At 42.1% G+C, this 27997-nt stretch overlaps 1 protein-coding gene across 4 annotated transcripts; it reads left to right on the plus strand.

The window, feature by feature from the left end:
* Positions 1–128: 128 nt before the first annotated feature.
* Positions 129–27991, plus strand: LOC117261185 (kelch-like protein 3). 4 transcript variants are annotated; one of them, XM_033633482.2, is made up of 15 exons: positions 129–266; positions 3369–3503; positions 3903–4009; positions 4093–4214; positions 12463–12625; positions 12884–12993; positions 15963–16079; positions 17764–17913; positions 18236–18353; positions 18629–18826; positions 19977–20078; positions 21674–21820; positions 22258–22398; positions 23609–23752; positions 23869–27991. In XM_033633482.2, the coding sequence occupies exons 1-15, from the start codon at positions 217–219 to the stop codon at positions 23895–23897; spliced, it is 1833 nt and encodes a 610-aa protein (XP_033489373.1). In that variant the 5' UTR covers positions 129–216; the 3' UTR covers positions 23898–27991. The 4 variants fall into 4 exon arrangements, with proteins under 4 accessions (XP_033489373.1, XP_033489374.1, XP_078025619.1 ...); XM_033633483.2 differs by having other exon boundaries at positions 21692–21820; XM_078169493.1 differs by lacking the exon at positions 129–266 and adding an exon at positions 325–442.
* Positions 27992–27997: the final 6 nt, after the last annotated feature.

Genomic DNA, 27997 nt, shown 5'->3' on the forward strand with positions numbered 1-27997 from the left:
GGTCAGAGATCCATAACAGTTTCCCATTTTCTCCGGGAGACTTCTCCTTATTTTTTAATATGTAAGTACAATGTTCCAGTTGTAGTTTATCATTCAATATTTGTTTGAACAGACTAAATGTTGGGGGTCTTTGCTGGTGCCAGTTCAGCTCCATTTTCTAACCACAGAGTGACACCTCTGGCTCATACACGATCTGTGCGCGGCTGCACAGCTCTCATGCCTGCTGTTGTATCTGACTCCGGGAGGATGGACGATGTGTCGTTGGGGTGAGTTGGCTCAGCGCTAGGGATTATTTAGTAAAGCTGTGATTCACGCTGCTTCTACATCTGTTGGGTAACATTTCACCCCACATGATCCACCGGTCATAAACCCAGCGCAGACAGCACGAGAGCTTTCTCCCAGCACACCAACTCAAGCTAGCCTTGTTGACTAGTTAGCCTCGGTGAGTTAGCTAGCATCGCCTGCTGCCCAGCTGATGCAGTTAAGTTGCTAACCAAACTCCAAGTTAACATGTAGACAGCTGAGACATCTTTGCTGACAGACAGTGACCTGAATGTAGTCCGCCTCCCAAAATTATGTATTACCACGAGCTGAGCGGTGATTAATGGCAGTTAACGGAAGCTATCATATGTTACCAGTGAAGTTAAATGATTAGCGATGCTAACAGCTAGCCTGCATGTTAACTTGACGCTCAACAAATTCAAAACATTTTCTATTCAACTTTTTAATATTTGGACATAAAGAAGTTTTGTGTAAAACCTTCAGAGTCACGAGTACACACTGGTTTGTTTACTGGCTTGTGCTGTTGTGAATTAACATGTTATTTCTGTGGTTAAAGCTGTATGTCTTCAAACTGTGTGGACAAAAGACAGAAGTGTCAAGATAAAATACATCTATGTTCACTCACAGTGGAAACAGCCTTCTGGTTTCTTACTGACAATGGTATTAAACCTTGTTAATGTCCCCTTAAATCAAGTCTGAGTAATGACACACTTTGTTTCCTCCCTGCCACCTGCTCTCAGGTGAGCTCAGGTCACATCAGGTTAACTGTTAAACTTAAATCTTAATTTACATGTTGTCAGTGTTAGGATTCAAAATGGCGTGGGGGAAAAGCAGCATATTTTCCTGCTGTTTCATGAAACACTGGGCAACAACAGGAAATGTTTTTGCTTTTACTCTTTTCTTTGTGTGCCTGTGTGAGGAGGGCTTAAAGGATCAGGCTGGCAACATCCTGTATTGTCAAGAAAACCAACAATAAGTTCGTACCTGTCGTTAGCCTAAATATTTCTGTGTCACATCCGTGATGTGGACATCATACTTGTCCAAAAACACATCAGTGACAGGTCATTAAAAAGTCTTAAAATGTCTTAAATTCAATGTTACAGCTTTAAGGCCTTGAAAGTCATTAATTAGTCATTTAATAGTCCACATTTCTCATGTTACAAACCTTTAACAAACTATAATACTGTCATTTTACTTCATACCTGCACTTACCTGTTGTCAAAATATAGATTGATTTAACTCACTCTGATAACCATATTCCTACATAACACCTACCTCTGCACAAGACCACATATATGTTATTGACATATAACATGATGTGTCCAAAAAATCTGTCATAAATTTGGTTTAAAAAGTGTTTTGAACAGGTCTTAAAAAGCATTAAATTCAACTGTCTGATACCTGTGGACCCTGAGTGAGCCACAAATTTCAACTTATTGGGCGGAGAATCTTTCCTTAGTTTTAGTTGTTATCAAAGGTTGGACTTTTTACACATACTTCCATTAAAGGGGTCTCGGTTTACGTGGTCTTGACTACATCACTGCTTTGTTGTCACGTAATTGAAATAGTCTCAATTAGCTACTGTGATTGTGTTTTGCGTTTGGATATTGTCGCAGTCAGAAACTCCAGGCTTGTCCAGTCCAAACTTGAACTTGAAGGCTGACGTGAGAAGTAGGGTTGCAGCGATATACCAGTTTCAAGGTATACCGTGATATAAAAGTTGATGGTTATCATACCAAGTACATTTGCTTATCTACGATACTGAAAAAAAAATATGCATCTGAACGTTGAATCTCCCCTTTATTTCTGTTATTTTCAAAGGAGAGACTTTTTACACAAACTTCCATTAACAAAATGGTTCCAAGCTTCACTTACAGTAATAAAACATACATACACCGTCCTGTTGCTGTGAACACTCACCACTGTACCAAATGTGCGTTAATCCAAGGCTGAAAATAGTCTAACAAATGCACTATGTACTGCTGCTTAACATTAGCAAAAAAAAAAACCTACAGTGACCAGCTGTTGTAGGACCTTATTTGACCATATACATGTGAGGGGATTTTAAATATAAAATTCAGTAGAAACAATTGGTTTTAGTGCTGAGAGGCCCAGATGGGGCAGGGAGGTCAGAAAGTCCTGAGAGATGGACTAACGCATTGTTGGTTTTGGTCTTGTCATGATGTTTCATGGTGTCCTTAAAGTCCCTGTGATTTAAAAATATGATTAAAGAATGTGGGTCGAGAAATAGTGTCACACAATTATCTTGAATACGACAGGGATCCTCAGTTAAACAGGCAGGCTTCAGTGATTATTCAGTGCAGTGAGGACGTCGGTAAGGTAACTTGCATCAGTTTAATACATTAGCTTTACAAATAATGGGTCTAGAGGTGGGCGATATGGATTAAATCTTATTATACGACTATAGGTGTGATTTTAGTTCATGTCAGGGATGCACTTATCCAACTTTTTCTCTGCAGTGCGGAGGCAATGAGGCAATAAAACAGTCTCATGTGACTGAAATGTAACTGACTGAGGAAGCACTTTATTGTACAATGAAAAAGAAGCTATATTTGATTATAATTTGCCTGATCAAATTGGTATCAGAGCTGATACCAGTATCGATCCAGTGTATTTGATTGGTGCATCTCTAATAACAATATATATCGTGAAAATGTGATATAGTACATTTTCGTAAAAGTCAGTTGAGACATGATAAATAGACACGATACCAGTATCTTTTTTTGCTCTAATCCTGTGAGGTCACCTGACAGATTAAGGCTTTTAATCACTGTCTTGCAACAAAAATCTGATCCAGTATTGCCTTAAATTTCAAGCCAATTTTATCTACAGTCCGGTTACGGTCATTTTTACAGTTACAGTCTTTTCAGTGGTAGAACACCATGTTGAAGACAGTGACAAAACAAGTATGATCAAAACACTGACTACTATTACCACTGTTATACAGTATCTTGTCCCCGTCCTATCGTCTTCTCATGACCCCAGAGATGAACCAGAGAGTAGTCTAACTGTTGGGTCACCATTTATCTCCACTGATCCAGACACTGCTTCTCTTGTCTCACCAGTCTGGTGGCCACACCGGCCTCGCCGCGTCCACACTGTAACACAGACTCAGAGGAGGACACGGTGAATGGAGGGATGCACACCTTCAACCAGACCCACATGAGGAAGGCATTCCAGCTGATGAACGAACTGAGGAGGTGTGTAGTTTGTCCCTACAGAAGGACTGTAGCCGGTGTACATTTTTTCTTGTTCTCTAGTGTCTGTTTATCATTACACACCAAAACACCAAGACAGATGTGTTGTGTGCACAGACCCCATTAAAATAAAACTGTTTCTGATATTTTATTTCTGATTCTGATATGGCCATTTTATGAAAACCTTCAACTGCATTACATCCACACAGTCTAGAGGAGTTTTAAAGTACAGCTCTGTAGATTATCACTTTATTTGGCACATTTTCTGGCAGCCGTCCCGTTCATACTTGGCTTTTAGAGATGCTCTCTTTTCCCTGGCTCATGTCTGCGTATTTATTTTTACAGAAGCAGTTATCACAAACATTTTTTCACTCTCACTTTCTGCCTCTCCTTGGGCTGCAGTAAAAAGATGCTGTGCGACGTCCAGCTGGTGGCGGGGAGTGTTGAGGTGCCGGCTCACAGGGTGGTTCTGGCGTCCTGTAGCCCCTACTTCTGTGCCATGTTCACAGGTATACACACACACACATGCTGTTGTTTGTGTTATGTCTGATGTGTGTGTGGGCTGGCATGTGTCTAATTGTGTGTTTTGTAGGTGATATGAGTGAGAGCAAAGCCCATCAGGTGGAGATCAGAGAGGTGGATGGACAGACTCTGAGGAAGCTGGTGGACTACATCTACACGGCTGAGATAGAGGTCACAGAGGACAACGTCCAGGTGAGTGTGTGTGCTAGAGTGAATTAATGACAAGGAAGGGAGTGAATGAAAAAGCATTTCCCTGTCTTTATACAGTTCTTTTTTCTTGTGTCACGGCGACTTCGACCTCGTTTCCAATATATCAGCAGCAGTAACAGAATTAGCGGGACGTTGACACAATTCTCATTATGTAGGCTTTTTGTGAGTTGTATCCCTCTCAGCTTTTCCTCTCCTCTGTTGGAGGGTTCAGCTGTTCCTACCAGGGAACAAGCATTTAGTTCACCATTTTGCAATTTGGATAATTAAATGAAGTAGTGCTGCAGCTCCCAGCCAAAAAAATCTGGGTTCTCATTTATAAAACAGCGTGTAGGACTCATACTAAAAGTGTATGTGCGGACAAAAGCAGAAAATGGTGTGCAGCAAAAAGGATTCTGATTTATAAAACCATGCATACACCTGCCAGAACGCAGTTTTGTTTTATAAATCCCAAATCAACTTGTCTGCACGTGGATCAGCCTCATATCCCGCCCTCTACACGCCCACATTCAACCATAAATGGTCACTGCAAAGCACCTCAGGAACACTGGTGCACAGAAATGAGCCTGCTGATCTTTCGGACTTTACGGGTCCAGCGTTTTCCAGCATTTTAATCAGGAAAGTTGTTTTTTGTAGTAAAAGACCCCGTAGACATGGTATGATTTAAGGAGGGTAATGAATCCATAGTCGAATAGAGAAGCCCATTGACGTCTAGCTGGTGGTGGTGGTAGAGGTAGTGAAGATGAAATGAGAAGAAGATGGAGAAGTGCTGATGATCTGGATGAGTAGAGGAATGAGCCTTCATTGAGATCCTCCTGAACTCTGGATAGGATGGCTGGAGGTGCGAAAATTCTGCCTAAAATGAAAGCTGACAGCAGCAGAGGAGAGAGTAGATTTAAAACTTTGCAGTAGCATACTGATTGGCTGACAGAGATCGTGGCAAAGTTTGACTGGATAACTAGAAGAGTACCATAGTCAGCTGATTAAAGGAAGCAGTGGGAGTGGGACGGAGAGAATTGTGAATGGATGAGCACAAAGAAAGTCTTCCTGATTGAACTTACGCTGAGCTTCATTTAGACTCATTGTTTCATACGGTGCCAAAATAATCCAGACAATCGGTTGTATCCATCACGCTGGGATATCATTTAAGGATGAAAGTTTGACAGGCAAACACAATTTCTTCATTTATTTATTTAAGTTTGTTGCGTCGATCTTGGCCTGTGTGATGATTAGGACTCAGAAATTAAGATATGGAGTTTAATAAGTGTGTGAAGATGTACGTAAGTGGACTGGAGAATGAAAAGTGTGTGGCAGCCACAGCGGTGTCTCCAGTGTGCTCTGTGCACAAAAAAGCCATGTTCACTGCAGCGACTTTATGCCCCAAAACTATATGAAAACTTGGTGATATATATTTACAGTATCGGAGGGTATATATATTTTTTAAAGACATTTTTGTGGCCTTTTGCCTTTATTTGATAGGACAGCTATAGTGTGAAAAGGGGAAAGAGAACAGGGGAAAGACATGCAGTACAGGTTTGATTCAAACCCATGGATGCTGCAGCAAGGACACAGCCTTTGTATATGGGGCACCTGCTCTACCAGGTGAGCCAGTGGGCCTTGATGTGCACGTCAACAGCTGTGACGTGCTCCACAGCTGAGTGTCGGCAGCAGTCTGGACCTCTCCTCTGCGCTCCACGGGTGTGAATGTGATGGTGAGACAGCGCTGACGAAATAATGAGTGTAATTCAGTGTGAGATTTGAGTTGGCTCATCATATTTATAGTTAAAATGTGCTTATGGAAAATTTATGGCTCAGTAGCACAAATAAAACGGCTGGACTGAATGTTAATGATAACGTGGATCCGTAAGTAACAAGGCATATGAGGCGAAATTAAATGTGTGGAGGTGTAATGATTGCACTCACATTTAATTTCTACAATCTGGCTTCAATCCACCACCTCACCGTCTGCGTCGCCAGTTTCCTGTCTCCAAAATATTCATACACATGGGTCAGAGTTTCCCTACAAGTGTGTACACTGTGCCGTCAGGTTTGGCGTACGCCTCTTTCAGGCCTCTTTTTGTGTGTACGCAGTGTTTTGAAATGACACCCCTGGGCTCAGAGCTTAAGTCACACAGTTGTAAAGTTTTCTTGTTTTTGAGAAGGAAACTTGTCTTATAGCAGCTGTCTTGGGTACAGAGGAAAAGTCAGAGTAACAACATAACAGGCTGGTGTTTAACACTAACAACCCCTCCAGGTTTCACAAGAGTGAAACTGCCAACAATCGTTAACTTGAAGAATTTCAGAGAGGTTTCCTGTGTGCCGTGAATACAGTGATTGTAGCTGTTTCTAACCTAATGTTTAGTGGTTGTGAAAGTGGATAAGACAAAAGAATACAACCAAGATAAGATTAAAATCTAGTTTGTGAATGAGCCTCTCCTTTACTTTCAAAACAGACTTCTACATCAGGGTCATTTTGAGATTTCAAGGGAGGAATGGTACAGCTATTGCAGCTTTCATTGGAAGTGCATTAATTCATATACATGGAGAGACTTTGGTTGGAAATGTCAAATTAGATTCTTCATTACCCAAAAGCAGAAAGCACACGCTACAGGAGAGGCTCCCAAGTGCTGGAGATTGTGTGGGAGCCAGGATGCAAATCACTGGCATGTATTTTGAGAGTGCCCTGTACTAAGACAGTTCTGAGATGCACAAAATACTGGAAGGCATTTTAACATAAAAATACCTTCTCTATTTTATACTTTTATTTTGGGAAAAGCTGACTTTCAACCTGGACATTTAAATGAATACTTAGTCAGTGTTTTGATATCCGCTGGTAAGAAAACCATCACAAGACCCTGGCTGCTTTCTGACCTGCTCAGGAATGGTGCGAGGAATGTGACAAAGTGCTCAAGGCATCGACCTGGCCTGCAAATTCCCCAGATCCCAATCTGATCAAACATCTGTGGGACGTTATGGTACCCCACCTCACAACCCACAGGACTCAGAAGATCTGAAGCTAACACCCTGGTGCCAGACACCAAGGGACACCCTCCAGAGGTCCTGTGTCCATGCCTTAACAGGTCAGAGCCAAGTCCAGTCCAAGGAGCGCCCACCGTGGATCGGGGGTACCTCTTGGGTACCAGCACATGTTTGAGGGTCAGGTTGAGATCTGGGGTATTTGGAGGTCAGATCGACGCCTTGAGCTCTTTGTCCCGTTCCTCGGGTCATGTCTGAGCAGTTCTTGTGATGTGGCATGGTGCATTTTCCTGCAGGGCAGACACTGCCATCGATAAGTGTCGCTGCCATGAGGGGGTTTATTTTGTCTGCAACCGTGTTCGGGTGGGTGGAGCATGTTAAGTAGCATCCACATGAATGCCAGGACCCAAGGTTTCCCAGCAAAACATTGCACTATTGCAAGATGATCAATGTTGTTCACTTCACCCACCAATGGTTTTAATGTTTTGGCTGATCGATTTTAAAGTCGTCTGAGTTTTGTCTTATCATAAGGGAAATTGTTCCCTTTAAAATCCACCTTGAAACTTAAGTTAAAGCGTCTTTAGCTTCTTTACTGTGACATATTTTTCAGTGAAACAGAATATTTGAGCGGTGTACAGTTACAAGAAGCATTTAGATCAAATCCTTCGCGTTTTATTGGACCACTAAAAAGAGGGTGGGCTTAGAGTTTGCCGCGATACGGAGCTACAGCAGACTGGTGGCTCCACACACACGTCCCTTGTCGTTAGATCAAGAGAGAAGGAGAGATGAATTAATTACACCTCTGCCACATGATTTTGGAAATGAAAACAAAGTGTTAGCCCACTGATATCCAAACACACATCTCTCTCCATATAAATCTGTTAGCTGCTGCATCCCACAAATGGTGAAGTGTGGTTTTATATGACCGGTGTGGGCAGCTTGTTGCCCTGAGTCTCATTTGATTGCATGAACTTTTGTAAACGCTCCTGAATGCATGATGAGTCATCAAACATTTGAAACCTTTTTATCTGGTTTTACAGAAAGAGAAGAGACAAACATGTACAAACACTCTGATAGGGAATTTTTTAAACATGGGTTTGGCATATAACGAGATAAATAATCAGTTAATTCAGGGACACAGGATAACAACAGGAACAATGTATTCTTCATTTCATGTGGACACTGAGGCCTGATTGCTTTAACGGGTTTTTTTTTTTTTTTTTCTGTTAAATTTCAGACCGGCTGAAATAACCCTGCGTGAGGAGCAGGTGTTAATCACAAGAGATGTTGGAGCTGGTAATGGTTGTGAGCTGTGTGTTGCTGTGAAAGCACTGGATTTGAGGCCTTGTTTGTGTCAGTGGTATTAACTCGGGGTAGCTGCATGGCTCTGACGCAGGCTCGAATAAATGCAGCAGGATCAAGCTACAGGCAGGATACTTCCTCTGATTATTAGCGCAGGAAGTGTGCATGGAGAGAAGCAGGAAATCCTCCCACTGTTAGCAGTGTGCCTGCCTGATTGGCTCATTCGTGAGTGTGTGTTTTGACTAGTGGCTCGTTTTCAGTGAAAGACTGTTTTTACTCTTCGTTTCTTCTAAGTGTGTTTTCACTGTACAATGAATGTGTTGTTTGTGCTGCCTCAGTCCTCTGTGTGTGTGTGTGTGTGTGTGTGTGTGTGTGTGTGTGTGTGTGTGTGTGTGTCACAGCTGCTGTAAGCAGAGGTTTAGTGGGCCTGATGCTCTCTTTTAGGAGGCATAAGGCTTCAGGGCAGCTGTGCACAGACAGCAGAGGAGACAGTGACAATACACACTCAGAGGATGAGTGAGTGTGTCAGCAGAGACTGTCTCACTGACCTAGTTAAGTTTACGTGTCGGGATGTAGCAAAGGACATCTTTGTCTGGTAGCATCATGCCTTTAACAGTACACTGACTGCCTGCTTTGCCGACTAACAGACTTTCAGGATGTGCTCTTCTGACGTCCTCCAGTGAGGTGCTGCAGATACACACACGCAGGCTTTGACACCGCTCTCAGCACCAGGTTAAAGCAGCTGTTAGCCCAGGGATAAAAAAGCATTCACACTGGTTCATTCCTGACAAATTCCAAGTGAGCTGACCCCAACTTTAGCCCTGGGCCTTGCTGAACCTGCTCCAGAGCAGGGTTAGCCCTGAGTTTTCAGGGTTATATCTGAAAATGGACTTGACCCGAGGCTAAAAGTTGCTAGTGTGAAAGAGAGCTCAGTAAACAAGATTTTAATGTGTTAACATGACACAACTGTCAGTTAACCCAGGGTTAGTGGAAGTGCAGTGTGAATCATGTAGCTGTGGGCTGAGGTTAACCCTGTGTTAACAATGGGTGTGAAAAGGGGATAAATTAGCCCAGGGTTAACACTTAGCTTAGAGCTAAGGATAGTCCTGGGCTAAGACAATGCAGCGTGAAAAGCCAAGCAGACATCCATTCCTGGTCTGTTACTTTGTAAAGTGAATGCTGTACTTTACTTTCTGTTATTTACCTCATGATAGCTGTGATTAAATGATAGCTGTGACTTTCTGTACTTTTAAAATCCTGTCTATGAGTACTAGTGCCAGTGTCCAGTGTTTTCGTGGCTGAGAAACCCTCAAACTCAAGGATCAGTGTCATGCCTGTTTTTTGGCCCATCCCACATGGGATTACAAGACACTGTTGTTGCTGTTTTTAGTTATTATTTTCCGGTCTTGTAATGTGATAAAGGAAAAGAAGAGAAACAACAAAATCAAAACCCAAAACATCTCACATTAAGTATTCACATGAGAAACCAGCAAACATTCACAGGTTATCATGATAAAGATCTTTCTGTCTTTTCTCCAGATAACTGGCTAATTTGTGTGTTTCACATGTGAACAGCCATACTAAACAAAGCATCACACAGTTCAGAATAAAAGAAAATCTCCATCAACGACAGAGCTGGATTATGGCTGAGCATATCTCACACAATATTTGATCTCACATCACAGTGTCAAGATGATTATTTTTAATTCACTCTTGCTGGCACATGCAATGCAAATGCGATGTGTTCTCAGGGTTTTTGTACTGCAGCAAACACACCACCAACATCATATTTTTTTCAAGGGCACAGGGCCAAATGAGGAGGGCACGAGAGCTAGGGCCCTCTTGATGTGTTTGACAGTTATAGTAACATTAGTGCCGCTACAGAACCCATTCAAAGGGCATTTTGACCCGAAAACGAAAATACGCTCAATCTTAAAAATGGCTTTTCAGTCGTAGTTATGGTTTTAAACTAAAGTTTGACTCGGATACATTCACAAAAACACCCTAGGTTGCATTTTGGCAAGAGTTTTGCTCTTCAGGTTAGCTAGCAATGTTAGTTAGCATTAGCAAACATTTAGCTTACCTGTCCAGAAGGAAAGCGGCGACCTCTGCGTGGCTTTTGAGCCCCTTTTCTTCCTTCAGCTGGCACCAACGCTCAAAAGCTTGACCGATGTTCACTCTGGTCCTGCTTCGTTGTTGGTCTGCTCGAATTTGAGACATATAACGCCGACACGATGCCATTTCTCACGATCACGAGTTATCACGATCTGGCGACCCCTGAGCTCCGCCTCACGTGACATCAACGTACTAATGCTATTGGCTCAGGGATCATTTCATGTCGACGTAGCCAACGTAACCAGATGTAAATATTTATATATTTTGGACCCGTCAAAATTTTTAAAACAATTATTTCTATATTATAATATTTTTTTTCAGTAAAATTAATACTTTTATTCTACACCCCTCTAAACGTTCTGTGGATGTATTATTTTTTTTAAATTATTCGTTTTGATGAAAAAGTTGTAGCTATCACCTTTAATAGTGTTAAGACCAGTTGGAGGAGCTTGCATGGAGATGTCATGGTGAGGCTGGAGAGCTGTGGCCAAAGAGTGCACTTAAAGAAACGCTATTAGTTCAATAACACTATTGACATGTTGCAGTTGAGGGTGATTTAGGTGTTTTAATGATTAAGTCTGCATGAAAAGTTGTTGTTCAGCCTCTACACACTGCACAGATCAAAGCTAAATCCAGGGCTTTGTTGAAGTTGCAAACTCAGTATTTTCCTTGTGCAGATGATCCATAATTGGATTCATTTAGAAGTGTCTGCTTGATTTATGGACAAATTACTAAGGTCATATATCTCTGTGGTAATGCAAGGCTTGACGGACTGAATGGTAACAGCTTGGCATGTTGGTTGAGTTGCTGGTTAGTTAATGAAAAAACTAACTGACTGACCAGCTGCATCTGTTGTGTGGGACTAGATGTTAATATCCCTTATTGCACACTTGAGACACTGCTAGAGACTCTGTGGGATGGTCAAGTGAGAGGTGGCATCCTCTGGGTTATCAAGTGGGCGCCCTCCTTCCTTGGTGTTTCGCTAATTGGCCCACGACACCTCCAGAGGGTTTAGCAGTGAATCCCAGCGTTCCAGGTTCACCCCCTAGATGCCATCTACTCATTTGAGGGCCCAGGTGGAGTCCTTCCTCTTTATCCAAAGCCACTGACTCCCCTTTTCAGCGGCTCTGGAGAGGTCCTTGACCGCCTGCCGGTGGGCCTTCCCTCGCACACCCATCTCCCGGAGTAGCCTGGATGTTGAGGTGGCTACAAACCCTCTGCAGCCGACTTCCACTGGTCGTACCTTCACTGTCCAGCCTTGTTGTTGTACATCGGCTGCAAGCTCAGCGTACCTCAGCTTCTTGCGCTCGTAGGCCTCCTCCACTGCACTCTCCCAGGGCGCTGTCAGCTCGATAATGTACACGTACCTGAGCGAGGCTGACCATAGCACAGGTCTGGTTGCAGGTTGGATGTGCTCTCAGCTGGAAAGCAGAGCTTCTGGCCCAAGTCTGCCAGCAGCTTCCAATCCTGTGCCCTGCCTAGCTGCCCAGTGTCTACATTGTTGAAGTAATAACTTGTTTGCATGAAGCATAGATATTTGGGTAAACCAGCAGCTAACTGACGGCTGATGGCCCACCAGCAGATGGAGACATGAAATACAATACTTTTCAATGTATGTAATTATTAATTGTGCAAAACAAAGCTAACGTTGGCCTATACAGATGACGCACCGTTATTATCGTGCACGGCTAGTTCCTAAATCTTTGGCTGTGGATTATTAATAATTGTGCTCTCATGTTATTTTAAAACACTTTTGGCATGTTCGACTCAGTAAGATGACCCGTCACTTTCTTCCAGTAAAGTTTTAAACTGACTTCATATGTGTGTGTTCTCACTGCAGGTTCTGCTGCCAGCAGCCAGCCTCCTCCAGCTGATGGATGTTCGTCAGGTCTGTTGCGAGTTCCTGCAGTCTCAACTTCACCCCTCCAACTGTCTGGGCATCAGAGCCTTCGCTGACCTGCACACATGTACGCAGCTTCTCAACCAGGCCCACGCATACGCCGGTAAGCTTCTTGATGTTCACACCACAGATTTTGAGTCATACTTGTCACTGTGTGTGTGTTTCTGTATGTGCAGCGTGTTCTGTGGTGGTACTTTATGTAACAGTTTCTCCAGCCATTAAAATGCCTCTTTGAAAAAATGCTATGTCATGTTGTTAGTGAGTTTTAGATATCGGAAATAACTGAGGCATCTTTAAACATGTTTGAGCTTTGACTGATTAGTTTGCGTTGTGTGTAACCCTGCATGTTTGTGTCTCTCAGAGCAGCATTTCTGCGAGGTGGTGCAGGGAGAGGAGTTTCTGAGCCTTTCTCTGCAGCAGGTGTGCAGCCTCATCGCCAGCGACAAACTCACTGTTTCCACGGAGGAGAAGGTCAGACAGCACGATGCACACACACACTTTGGCCCTTTAAACAAACAAAAGTTTTCCTCTCTCCATGTGGGTGAACAGATATGTGAGAAATATGTTACATAAGGAACACAAAACAACAGAGATAAATATAACCAGATCAAGAAATTATGCTTATAGAGGGAGCTGAGAAGGATCTGTAGTTGTATTTAAAGACATGCGCCCTCATCATACGTCTCATGGGCTCAGCTTGGCAGCAGACGTATTCCATTCTGTCACTGTTAGCCAGTCAACAGGACGGGTTTGAAGGAGCATCTGTGTGTCATCCTGCTGTCAGCAGCAGCAGTCACCGTGACTGAGACACAGAGGGACACTGTCATACTGTTCACTGTCAAACTGGACGCCACAGTCAGTCACCATCTGCTGCATTTATTCCAGCTGGATCGATAGAAAAGTGTAGTCACTAAGTTCATTTGCTTTTACTTTACTTTTTAACAGGAGTGGGACAGACATTTTTTGCTTTGGTTGACACAATTCTGTGACACATTTTGAGACTGTTAAGACGTTAAAAAAAAGGACCCTAATTTTTATTTTCATTGCATTACATAGATATAGTGGATGCTGAAACCATGCAACATCAAACAGTTTATAGCTCCTTATCTAATTAGCTGAAGTGTATTAAAGGAACACTTCACCCTCAGATGACCATTTGTATTTCAGTTACTTACTCCATGTTTCATTGAAGGAAACTTTGTTTTTCTCACATGCTTTCATGGTACACAAAGAATCCAAAAAGTCAGAAAATTCTTGATGAATTGAAGTCATAGGCAACAGCGTTTAACAGCAGCAAAACTATATCAAAACTTGTATTTACAAACTCTCACACAACTCGTGCGGTATAATTCCAAGTCTCATTTATTCAGTCGTAAGCTCAGTACTTCCCAAACAGACAGCTGTTTCCGAAGGGGAACTAAACAAAAAGTGAAACATATCTATGCTCTCTTCAAAGCCACACTCCACAGACCAAAACAGTAATTTTACCTCGCTAAACATGGGAGATGCTGGTCTACTACTGCCTCAATCATTTAGTTTGGTTATTGAATGAATTTGGTGTTTCAGGGGCCGTACTCAGGCCACATGTTTTAACCGACTGGAAACCATGAGGTCGGACGCTGGGCGCTATTTTTGTGCCTTTTTTGAGCCCGTTTTCAAGAGCATGGCACTAGGTTGCATCAGGGGTTGCTAAGCAACCTTAAGAAGCACCATATCATAGCCTATTTACCTGAGATCCCGAGTGCAGAGCTGGTCTTCTTCCAGGTGCTGTTTATAAGTGTGTAGACCTATCGTCTGTGGGACAGATGTAAAGCTCTGGGTAGCCCTGCACTGACATGATCAACTTTTCATATTTATCACAGACAGATATTTAAAAAGAAAGGAAAAATATCTGTCGGCTATGATTGGTTGTTCCTTGTCACATGACATGTGGTATGTGCTGTTGCCTTACAAAAGTTGAACTCTGTTTATCTTGGGGCGTAGTCATCGTGCCTTGAAAATAGGCACTTGGGATTGTGTGCACGCCCTGATGGTGTCGCTCTGGCATTTGAGTGGTCATTCTGGCTGTCTTCATTGAGAACAATGAATTTGAGGGCACAAAATGCGGCATGTGTATGGCCCCTTCAAAGGTTAGTTAAGATTTACCAAAGCCACAAAATAACACAAACAACTCTAACTACCCATTGAGGCAATGGTACACCAGCAGCTTCCTTGTTCAGAGAGGTAAACTGATACAACTGATTAAATTAGACTTGAATTATACTGCATGAGTTTGTGAGAGTTTGAAAATGTATTTTTTTTAATATAGTTTTGCTATTGTTAAACACTGATGCCTCTGACTAAAAAATCATCAAGAATTTTCTCCATTTTTGGATTCTTAGCTCATGAAAGGCATGCAAGAAAAAAAACAAATTTTACTTCACAAATTCAATATACCATGGGGGTGAGAAACTGATAATGAAATCGTCAGTGTTGGGCGTTAAGTATTCCTTTCATGTTTATATTACCTTTTATTTCATTGTAATTGCCAGAGATGGTGGCATTGCAGCTGTTTTGCCACTAGATTGTAGACACACAATGTAGTTGACGATGCCCTGATATCTCTGACTCATAATTACAGAGATTACCAGGCTGTGGTGTAGTCGAAGAAGAAATACTAACTGTATTTTGTACAACACACACACAGATAAAAAATAATACAGTCTGCATTGTATTATGTTACACATGTGTGTTTATGTTTGTGGCCTGTGTTCATCTCAAGTAAAAGTAGTTCACACAGTACGTTAATTGAGTAAGTTCGGTCAACTAGTTTGAACCCTGGAAGAGAACAAGGTGTTGGGAGTGGTCGATTAACGGCCATCTGTCCCTCAACTACCGTCGTTGTTGTCCCTTTGTGCACCACAGGATGGGCACTCAGTCCCTCGTTTGCCTCTAGTGGAGCTGCTCCACAGGCCAACAGGAGACGATCAAGTATCAATGTGTGTAAATCAATGAATATGAAGCTGTAGATTTTAGTTGGAACTGAGCAGAACAAAGGTCTGCCACCTCTGTTATACTGAGGTCCTGCTGGGAGCAACTGTGAGCAGTCGATATCAGTATTTAACTATGAAAGAACTCAGTATCTACAGGGTGGACACTTCACACCATCAGTGAGTTAAATCATCTAAATTGTCGGGTGTGTCAGTTCATTGAACAGCGTCTGAAACCCTCTGTTTTCAAACCTTTCCAATGACACAATCAGTGTCTCCAATATTTTTCACAGATTACTGACTCTGACAGGTCATTTTATTATTAAGTTAAAGTAGGAAACATTAAAAATGACGTTGTAGAAGAAATCTAAATCTGTTTTAACATTTGACCCTATATGCATATTATCTCTGTTTCCGCCTGACCTGTTCATGCTGCTGTCTGACTCTGTGCTCCATCTCTCTCTCTCGTAGGTGTTTGAGGCGATGATATCTTGGATCAAGAATGATAAGCCAGCTCGTCTGGAGTACATGCCCAAACTGATGGAGCATGTCAGACTTCCACTCCTGTCCAGGGATTACCTGGTACAGGTAAAAGAAATTCTGCTCTGCTCCACTTCCTCTACATTCTTCACTGTTTTTTCTTTGTCACCCTTCTATGCTGTCTGCATTGTTGTACATGTTTACAGTCATACAGAACGATTGGCCCCTGAATGTGGTGTAGGCTGTAAGTAACACTTGTGTGTGTGTGTGTCAGTCAAGATTCTCAGTCATCCAGAACATATGATATCCAGTAAAACCACAGTAAGTGAAGGCCTGAAGATTTTCCGCTAGTCCAGAGTTTTTAAGAACCCTCTTGTGTGAGTGAAAACAAATCCATCTAACTCCAAGTTCAGTTCCCTTCCTGCTGCATCCAGATGTGAAGGTCAGTCGCGAAAAGAATGTTAAGAAGAAATACAAGGTGAAGAACTGCAGTGACTGAACCAAAACTCAAACTGAGTGTAGCTAATTTGTTTTCTGTTTGAGTTTGGTAGATCTGGTATGGCATGATTCACTCTTTGTTCTTGTACATACTGTACATTACTCAACATGTTACCAAACCAAGTAAATAGGTGTCAAGTCGGTTTTTTTCAGTAAGCTCTTGTCACTGGGGTAGGGGATTGTAGAAACCAATGAACAGGAAACGGTTTGTGGTTTCTAAACATCATTTTACAAATATGCATGTGCATGATAAGAGTTTGCAAATAGGGAAAGTAACAACTATAGTCAGACTAAAACTCAGGGGCCAGTTGCACAAAGCACGTTAAGTTTGCTCCTTAGTTATGACTCTTAAGGCTTACGTGAAATACCTCCCTAATAATAACTGGAAAGATCCTGTTGCATAAAACCTCAGAAATGAAATGTAAAGGGTCTGGAAGAGCACAGCTTTGTAAAGTTGAGTGATCCAACTTTAGACGGTCACAATCATAAACTGACTTGTGGTGAAATTTAAAGTGCAAAATAAGTTGCTCATCATTAAGCGTGTCCATCGTGTTCTCCTGGTCGTCGAACACTCTTCTCAGGATGCTTTAATCTTTCTAATTTATCTCCATAAACTTGACCATGTTGCAGTTAAGATGGAGTCAGAGGTACTTAATGTTTTTGTCGTTACTTTGGTTACTAAGGTTCTTTGTGCAGCGGTTTAACAAACTTTAAGCAATTCCTTAAGTATAAGACCAAGATCAGGACAAAAAACTTAAATCCTTAAGTAAACATTTAAGGAAACTTTAAAGACTAGGATGTTTTGTGCAACTCATCTGTTTTTTCAAGGACACCTTCTTAAAATCTTAACCTAAAAATAAATCTTAAGCTTTAATTGGTGATTTTTAACGAGGGAAAGCTATTCTCTGTCACAGTCATTCCTTGGCTGCAGTGATGGTACATTGCCTGCATTTTGGGTTTCTACCAGAACAGGTTTGAGCCTGGAAATGAGCATTATAGGTCCACTTTAAATTCAGACACATTTGCGCTGCTGTGAGGAAGAGCTCATCAGTCTGCTCCTGCACAGACACAGACTGCTAACAAGCAACAAAAAAGGCAGGAAGTCATGTCCTCTCTCACCTCTGCAGTGAGAATAAGTCACAGTGGTTCCCAGGTAAGGTTGAGGACTGGGAAGAAATCAGATCACTGACCTGCTGTAACCTGGTTACTCAAGAACATTTAAATGCAGAGTCCTGTGTCGTTAATTTGTTTGGTAAATAAGTGAAATTTACCTCAGGTGTGATCCCTGTTTCAGATCGTTGAGGAAGAGGCTTTGATCAAGAACAACAACACCTGTAAAGATTTCCTCATAGAAGCGATGAAGTATCACCTGCTGCCAGCTGACCAGCGGCACCTCATCAAGACAGACAGGACCCGACCACGAACTCCTATCAGCATCCCAAAGGTACACAAACACACACTGCTCAACAGGAACACGTAACACATAATAGAAGACGTGTATTTATCTATTGGTGAAGCTTCTCAGTCATTCAGGTCATGGTAATCTTAAGTGCTATATTGTAGGCAACTGGACTTGCTTGAGTTTCTTGAAGACGTTTCACCTCTCATCCAAGAGGCTGATCAGATCAGAACTGAAGAAGCCTCTTGGCTGAGAGGTGACACGTCTTCAAGAAGCTCAAGCAAGTCCAGTTGCCTACTATATAGCACTTGAGATCACACACACTACTGTATTTCAAATAACTGATGGTGACTCTGTGCATGTGCAGGTGATGATTGTCGTGGGCGGTCAAGCTCCGAAGGCGATCCGCAGTGTGGAGTGTTACGACTTTCAGGAAGATCGATGGTACCAGGTAGCCGACCTGCCTTCAAGACGCTGCCGGGCAGGTCAGTTTGTAGGACTGTGTGTGACCCATGTCAAAACAACTTTGACAAATGTAAAAGTAGATAAAATTGTTCTGAAATAAGTTGAAACTGTCTGAAATGTTTGACACTAATCTGAGAACTTGTTCTGTGCTTTGTAATGTAAGTTATAAACAATATGTTGTTTGTGAGCTTAAACAGACACAACCACTTGTACGGTCCTTTCATGGAGGTCAAATCTATTTCCTTACATCTTCATGTTATAACATTGTCCCATTTCCTTCTGTCTGTGTGACTAGGTGTGGTGTCCATGGGAGGTCGTGTGTACGCAGTCGGGGGGTTCAACAGTTCACTGCGGGAACGAACGGTGGACGTGTATGATGGAGTGAGAGACCAGTGGAGTGCGGTGGCGAGCATGCAGGAGAGACGCAGCACTCTGGGAGCTGCTGTGTTGGGGGATTTACTGTACGCTGTCGGGGGCTTCAACGGCAGCATAGGTACACACAAACACACGCACACACACACTTGCTCACACACTTAAGGGCTGTGCAATTACAACTGAAGTAGTTATTTGTGCCTGGATTTCCTTCCTGATGATCCCGTATATTTTTGCCATTTTGTGTGAGACTGAAACCGGGAAAACTAAAGACTGAAACGTGGAACTTGTAGTTTTACAATCTACTATTTGTAGTCCTGCAGTAATTGCTGATTTTGAGGCCTTGAGTGATGATGTGAATTATTTAGGCATGCTGAGATACTTCCATCCATCCATCCATTTTCATTCGCTTATCGGGGGCAGCAGGCCGAGCAAGGCACTCCAGACGACCCTCTCCCCAGCAACGCTTTCCAGCTCCTCCTGGGGGACCTCAAGGTGTTCTGAGGTCAGATGAGATACGTAATCCCTCCAGCATGTTCTGGGTCTGCCCCAGGGCCTCCTGCCAGTGAGACGTGCCCAGAACACCTTAAACGGGAGGCACCCAGGAGACATCCTGATCAGATGCCCGAACCACCTCAACTGACCCCTATTGACATGAAGGAGCAGCGGCTCTACTCCAAGCTCCCTCTGGATGTCCGAGCTCCTTACTCTATCTCTAAGGCTGAGCCCAGCCACCCCACGGAGAAACCTCATTTCGGCCGCTTGTATCCGTGATCTTATTCTTTCGGTCACTACCCAGAGCTCATGACCATACGTGAGGGTTGGGATGTAGATGGACTGAATCGAAAGCTTCGCCTTCCAGCTCAGCTCTCTCTTTACCACGACGATCCGGTGCAGCGCCCGCATCACTGCAGTTAAGAAATGTCTGGGTAAAATAAGTTAATGTGTGAGGTTGGAGCTTGCTCTGGTCTTGGTTGTGAGAGAGTTAAATGCTGACTTAGTTTCCCTGTCCTGTTGTTTCAGACCTGTTTTTCCCAGCTGGCTCTGCATCATTCTCTGTTGAGCAGAATATAATTGCTTGCAGTAGCACAGCCGCAGTGTTAACAGTAAACACAGGAGACATGGGAGCCATTTTCTTCTCTTTTCTTAGCACGTCTACCAGCTGGATGCAAAATGTTTACACCTACAGATGGATAAACACACACGCAATCTAACCTGTTAATGTTATTTAATCTAATCTGTTTGCCTTCCTGTTTTCTTCTCTCCCTCAGGTTTGTCCACAGTAGAAGCCCACAATTATAAAACCAACGAGTGGATATATGTCGCCTCCATGAACACCAGGCGCAGCAGTGTGGGTGTAGGGGTGGTCGATGGTAAGTCAGACGTGTGTGTGAGATCCAGATTACATCATGTGTGGTTTGAATGAAAAGACAAAATTTAAATGTCTCATATTTTAAAGGGACAGTTCACCTCAAAATCAAAAATAAATATTTTTTCGTCCTACCTGTAGTGTTATGTATCAGTCGATTGTTTTGGTGTGAGTTGCAGAGTGTTGGAGATATCTGCCTTCTCTTGAATATTATCGAACTAGATGGCACTCACCTTGTGGTGCTCAAAGAGACAAAACCACATTTGGAAAAACTCAATATCAATGTCTCTTTCCAGAAATCATGACCTGGTGACTCAAGATAATCTACAGACTTTGTTGTGAGCAGTTTTATGTAGGAATTATTTTCTTTCTACTGAACGACACCCTCCAACCATATCACAGAAGGATGTGTGCATCTAATCATGAATGAGAGGCTCATGACAGGGTGAGATGTAAGCATGAATGGCGTCCTTCTCAGCTGAGCTGTAATGTTACCTCAGTGGTGTTAGGTGAGCTAGCAGTAGATGCATGCTTCCTTATGCGCAGTGATACAGTTGGTGGATGTAGTGTGGTAGAAAGAAAATAGTACCTACATGAAACTGCTCACAACAAGGTCTGTGGATTAACTTGATTACTAGGTCATGATATCTGTAAAGCCTCTGACAGAGGTTTCCGATTTTAGTAATCTTCTAAATGTAGTGTAAGCTACACTTTGCAGCATGGATCTAATAAACTTGAGTGAAGACAGCAAGTTTGATGTATGCAGACAGTACGATGACAACGGCTACTAAATCGCATGCACAAAACATCATCAGCGTGTGTCAACCATCTACGCTGCTGTAGTGATAAGAGAAAAATGAAACATGAATCAAACCCTTGCTATAGTGGCATTTATGTGTGTCGAAGTCTGAAGAGGAGGAGGAGGAGAATATGGACGTGGTTGTGGCTGGGGAAGAGAAGCCAACTTGGCATGCCAATTTTGCAACGAGAGCACAAAGTGTATTTATCAGCATTGCCATCTACTAGCATTTAGCAGTGTCACGCTGATCAGTGCGTCATTTCATGCTGCATTTCTATTGGTTGATTAGTAGACGTACGTCATAACAGCAGTCACAGTGAAATGCCATCTACCCATCCATCCATTTTCATCTGCTTATCTGGGGCCAGGTTGTTCATCCTAAATTTCTGAATTTTATCCCAGGCTGTCTTTGATCACAAGACCCAAACAACGGCTATCCTTTACCCTCTCTTATTGTGCAACATACGACCACCGTTTAAGTGCCACAATCAAAGATATTGCCACATTTCATTCACGTTGGTCATCATTCATGTGGGACAGCCCAAATTGCACAGTGTATGCTGAGCTTAGAGACGTTACTGGTGAATTTTCAAATGTTTTTTTTTTTTTTTTTTGGCATTTTGAGCACCACAAGCAGAGTGCCATCTAGTTATATTATATTTAAAAGATGGCAGAAATCTCTACAGCCGATATCTCCAACACTCAGGAACTCACACCAAGACAATCTAGACTGATAAGTAGCCCGACAGGTAAGAGGAAAAAAAATTATTTTTGATTTTGGGCTGAACTGTCCCTTTAAGGTGTGTGTGCATCTGTAGGTAAGCTCTATGCAGTGGGAGGATACGATGGAGCATCCCGTCAGTGTCTCAGTACAGTGGAGGAGTACGACCCTGTCAGCGATCAGTGGTGCTACGTAGCTGACATGAGCACACGCCGCAGTGGAGCAGGTACACACACACACACATGGACACACACTATATTCTACTCTACATACATGATACACAAAGGGAGCAGTAAAACAATACAGCTTTGCTCTGACTATGGTTTTCCAAAAGAGGTATTCACATGTTCACATACTGGAGATAAATCACTTTTAATTAAATACAGGTTTTTAATATTACTTTTCTGTTACATTTAGTCAACTACACAAGGTTCAGACTGTGTCTTATGGAGCAACAGCACCACCTGGTGGTCTGCAGCTGTACAAGCAAGATTCCTAGAAAGAACACAACTATTAGCAGTTCAATCACAGTGCTCACCCTGACAACATGAAGAAAAGTTACACCATCCTGCTTTGTTGAAAATAATTATAGTAATAATAATATATGTATCCAGTGTTTTGATTCACATATTAAAAACTAAAATCTTGCTTTTGTTTGTGCAGGTGTGGGTGTGTTGAACGGTCTGCTGTACGCAGCAGGAGGACATGACGGTCCTCTCGTGAGGAAGAGCGTCGAGGTGTACGACCCACAGAGCAACACGTGGCGACTGGTTTCTGACATGAACATGTGCCGACGAAACGCAGGTCAGATAACAGTCACAGATACATAGCAACCTTCAACCAGATGTTGCACATTGTTAGTTACTGCGAATACTGTCCATTTAAGAGACATCAAATGATGCGTGGTGGCCATTGCTTTTAATCTAACTTAAATTTCAATGGCTGCTTGATTTTTTTAACCTGTGGATTGAAGACTTTTACAACAGTGACATGATCATTGGTAATTATCCAGTCAGCAGCAATTATTTAGGATACAGAAGCTCATTGATTAAAGAAGATATGTTTTTAAGTTTACGTTGAGGGCACAAGTATATCAATAGCAGCTGTAAATTTGAGTGACATCTCAAATTTAAAAAATATCAAACTCTAGACTTGATCAGCTGCACTGACAATTGACTTTAAGGCAAGACATGTTTAATAATATAGCACATCATACACAGAAGCAATTGAAAGTGCTTTACATTAAAAAAGACAGAGAAACTGAATATAGAAAACAAAACGACTGAGAAGTTTTAAATGCATGAAATGAATACAAACAATAAATTATACAAAAAGACAGTAGGAGACAGAGTTCAGTTATTAGCAGGGATTAAAAGTAGAGGTGAATATAAAAGTCTTGAGGCTCTTGTTTTTTTAAGTAGCCAGCGTTGGGGAACATCAAGATCCTCTGGAAGTTTATTCCAGGTATGTGTAACATTATATGTGAAAGTAGCTTCACCCTGTTTTGTTGTAATCATAGGAACACTGAGCAGGCTGTTCTCTGAAGACCTGAGAGGGTTCATAGTGTGAAAGCCAGTCAGAGATGTACTTAGGCCCAAAATCATTAAATGATCAAACGCTAGTAACAATATTTTGAATTTTTTACATGTTGCAGGGCTGCATGGACAGTGAAATAAATGCACAAATGTGCATAGCTAACGGTGCACCTGGTCAGTCCACCAGTAAGAGTGACCTATGTATGAGGTGAACTAGTACGCATGCCTCGTTTTGCACAGAGGAAAACATGGACTAAAACGTTTACTCTTTTTGCACTCTATGCACATTTGCACTTTGTTTCACACTGCAACCCTGCAACATGTATAATAGAGATTTTTAAATTTTTTTTAAGTCTACCAGTGTACATTTATTTTAAACTCAATCCTGAATTATCAAAATAATGAGTCAAAGTAGGAAGATGTTAATGGGCAGAAAAGTGTATGAGGATTTTTTTTACGTGTGCATCTCTCTCCTCAAGGCGTCTGTGCCATCAACGGGCTGCTATACGTGATCGGAGGAGACGACGGCTCGTGTAACCTCTCCTCTGTAGAGTTTTACAACCCGGCCACAGACAAGTGGAGCCTCATCCCCACAAACATGAGCAACGGACGCAGCTACGCAGGTTAGTCCGATCATCACACCACACACAACAGGCAACATTTCTGCATCACAGAGAGAATATCATACATCTTACCTGTTCGTGTAGCTTCCTCTCACTCACTCTTCTCACTCCTACAGGAGTCGCAGTGATTGACAAGCCATTATGACCAGAGGCCTCCCACAGCATCAGCTCGGTGTCATCAGCCAGTTCCACAGAGACTCACACTGACGTCTGAATCGGTCCAAATGGACGGGACGCCCTCAATCCTCAGCTGACTTAATCAAGGAGGAAGAGGAGGAGGACTTTTTTTTGGCGCTAAACCACAAACTGATTTCGTTGCTTTGCCCATTTCTGTCACTGAGATCCTGACTTTTAAAGGACACTGTTGCACTGGATACGAAACAGTAGCCACAGGAGAGTCTGAGGCTTCTGAGAACTTTGTCTCGGTGAGTTTTATAAATGCCAAGCACATAAAGAGAGGCTGTATCAGCTGACATAAGACTCAGACGCTGATGTCGGAGGGACTTTGATGAGCCAAACGCAGCAACGTTTAGATGCTCAGTGGGTCATGGCAGCGTTCATGTGATGGACTAAATCAAACCTGGAAAACTGAATACTTTAAATCACTGGCTTGCTGTTTTCTGGCTGACGTCAGTGTTAACAGTGTTGCTGCAGTTATGAGGACTTTGCAATATTGGCTTGTGATTGGCTGTTGCAGGAGCATTATCCAATTTCCTGGAAACCTGGGCATGCTATGGGAGATTTTTTTTAAATCATGAAACATTTGCCAGAGTTCCTTGAATACAAATCAGCTTACGGCAACTATTTTTGAGACCGAAGTCGTTGGATTCCTGCACCAACTGTTGAGTGGTTAGCAAAAAGCCGCCAGCTGCCAGAGTGTGTTTGCTCTGAACATGGACACCTGGACCTACAGAGCTGCGAGACAATTCAAAGAATGTAGAAAACATCTTATATGCAAATCATATTTAATATTTTTGAGATTGTTTTTAAAGAGGTGGAGAACCACTTGCTGTGGCTTTAGACCAGTTGATCTGATTGGACGCAGCAGGACTTGAGTCTGTTGTCGACACACTACTGATGCACTGATCGCTTGCACTGACTGATACAGAGCGGCAGGCTGTCTGTCTGACTCACCGATGCAGCGGGGCCGGACGTCTGCCCGTCTCTCTGACTGACCAACTGGATGACTGACCTGCTGTTTGTCTGTCTCATAGGAGCATTTGAACTCACCACTTTAAGGCCAATAATTTCATCAGAAATTGTAAAAAAAAAAAAAAAAAAAAATGTGCCAGTTACGCTGATCAGAATAATGCTGGAGTCACATGGTGTTTTTATCTCTTAGTAACAAACTGAAATGACGAATCATGTCTGCCTGTTGTCTAAGGGAGCGTGTCAAAATGCACTGTAGAAACCCAACTGTAAAATTCTAATGTAAAAGATGCAGGTTTAAGATTTTCTATTTATTGTTTTGGGATATTTGATCACAGCATTTATTCACATCAAAGTGAGGTTCTCATTTCATTTTCTCTGCCTCGTTGTGTTAACACTCTGTGCTCCACTCACACTCATCCAGACGATGACAGTGGGTGTGTTTTAGATGTAGTTATTTAGCCGGTGCCATAGCTTTTGAAAGAGAAGAGATTTATAGGAGCTGCTTCATGAACCAAGTTCTCAGCCGGACTTTTCATTTCTGCCTGCAGTCTTCCGGGAATCATGGACGGGGTCAACTGTCGTCTCAAAGCCCTCTGACAGAAAGTAAAATACTCAAAAAAAGACCATACTGTTGTTTTTGTATGTTAAGTCAGATTTACAGGTCATGTTTACGACATTAGCCCCGCCTCATTTAGACTGATGAATGTGTTTTTCATGTCATCCAGCTCCAGCTCATATGATCACAGTTTAAAATGTCTTGAAATTCACTCGACATGCTTCTGCTGATCACTGTGAATTTGAAGTTTACACACTCACAAGTGGGTGGGATGTGCATGTAATCGCAATTTAGGAAAAATCTATAAGCAAAAGTTAAGCATGGAGTGAGATTAGCAATCTTTATTTTACCAATTTGGAGGCAAAATTTAAAGTCAAGCACCGCAGCATCCATTCATTCACCATTTCCTACATTAGAGACACTCGAAAGTTAATTAAACTAATAACACATTCGAATAAAGAATCAGAATAAAGAATCATCGTCATTCATGATGATGATGATGATGATGCCCTGTATCAAAGGTGAAATGTGGTATTTATTTATCACACCATAAACTTTTTTGTTCTCTTGTGGCAATTTTTGAGGCACTAAATGGAGCATTAATTCCACTCTGAGAATCTGACACTTAAACAAAATGGTGGATCGTACAAAAAAACAATCCAAACGGCAGAATAAATGTTGGTATCGTATGTTTCTGCAAATCACAGATATGTTACAATTGTACGTTATTTTGTAGCAGATAATGTCGAAACTTTACACTTCTTTATGTGACAACAACGCTGTGATGAAGGTGTGGATATTTTTAGGCACAAAAACACTTCGTAATGTTTAGTAAAAGATCATGTTCGGTACCCAGTACCCAATACCCAGTTTTGTTGCACTATCCTGTCCCAGAAAATGCAGCAATGGCTCTGGTACCAAAAACGAAACGCTTTTTGAGGTTCTATCCCAGGTGGAAACACAGCGACTGGTCACCAAAAAACACCCACATATGGTAGCAAATAAAAAGCTTGAAACGTAGCAACGATTCACAAAAGACAACCACTTTTGTTGGTCTGGAACAGAGGTCTGCAGCTTGGCACATGTCCCGCCTCTCACGTCTTGCCGTCTCGCTAACCCTGACCTCTTAACTCTAACCCCTGACACATCTCCATCTCTGTCTAGGTGTCACACTGTCCTCCATCCCCTCCATCTCCCAAAGAAAGAGTCAGCTTATACACGTAGATATGATACGTATGAAACATACAAATGTAACGTATCCATCATTTGCAGAAACATACTATACCAACATTTTCCTCTGATGACTGAGCTGAAATAAGTAGAGTGATTTCAAGCATAGCTGAGCACGTTAAAGCCTCCTGTCAGCACCTGAAGCCACCAGAGCGAAAACATTTTTCTATATATATAGTTTCTTTACTGCACCCCTGCTCCCTAAAATAAAAAGCACTCATACTTCACTATTCAAGTCTCAATCAGTTGATCAAATGGAAGTCAGCAGCTGCCTGGGCTGCAGGAAGAATACATTTTTCAGTCTAAAAACACTGTTTTACTGTAGACTATAATCAACAGGAAGTCATGACTATATGCAATCTGATATAGACTGGATAAACATGCAAACAAACACCAGTATGGCTCAAGTTCATAGTTCATTCTTGACAGAAAGAAACACAAGTTGACAAAACAATTTCACTTCAGAGTCCATTTAGTGGCTGTTCTGGAGCTTTTCACCATCACATGACCTTCATTAGAAGATAGATGCTCAGGTTTTCAGTGATCCAGAGCACCTTCGTAGGATTTCTCTTCCAGGTTGACTTTAAATCTAACCTCAGTCGGCGAAGACTCAGTTGAAAGCTCCAGAGCATTTACTAAATGGACCTCAGAGTAGACTATTTTTGGGTCAAGGAGTATGGTGTGGAAGTTTTCAGATGAATAATGTTCTTACTAAGTGCAGATGTTATATTTTTTAATATAAACTGTGGATGTTGTGAACTAAACAGCTGATATTGTGAGTTCATTAACTGTCGTGTGTTTGAGAGACGGTGCGGTTTGTGACGGTTGAACTTTTATACATTAATAGTTGAAGTTTGTGCACTGAACTTACAGGTGATCTGTAAACCTTCAAACTTGAAATGATTTGAATTAACAACAGATACTAAGCAGGCTTACTTTGCAAAAAAGAAGAAAAAAATCAAAACTGACTTCTGTGCTTCTTTTGTCTGAAACTGTAAAATGATGCATTTTTTGTCACTCGAAAGTTTCCTTTGTGTTGAACATGAACACAGGGAGTTTCCCTTTAGAGCACATTGGAGCTGATGGACATTGTTCAGTCAGTGTGGAGTGAGCAGGCGATGGTTTACTTTGAAGAGTCTGCAGATTATAATTCAAGTGAAGAAGATGTTGCTTTGATGGAAAATGTCCATTAACAATAGAGTTTGGTTACATACAATAACACCTGAGCTGAAGTAAAAGTACAGCTGATGTGTCAAGCTAACGACAGCACAAAATACAATAAAATATATATTTTAAGGACAGTAGGA

The sequence above is a fragment of the Epinephelus lanceolatus genome, chromosome 7, assembly GCF_041903045.1.
Source record: "Epinephelus lanceolatus isolate andai-2023 chromosome 7, ASM4190304v1, whole genome shotgun sequence".
Classification (NCBI taxonomy): Eukaryota; Metazoa; Chordata; class Actinopteri; order Perciformes; family Serranidae; genus Epinephelus; species Epinephelus lanceolatus.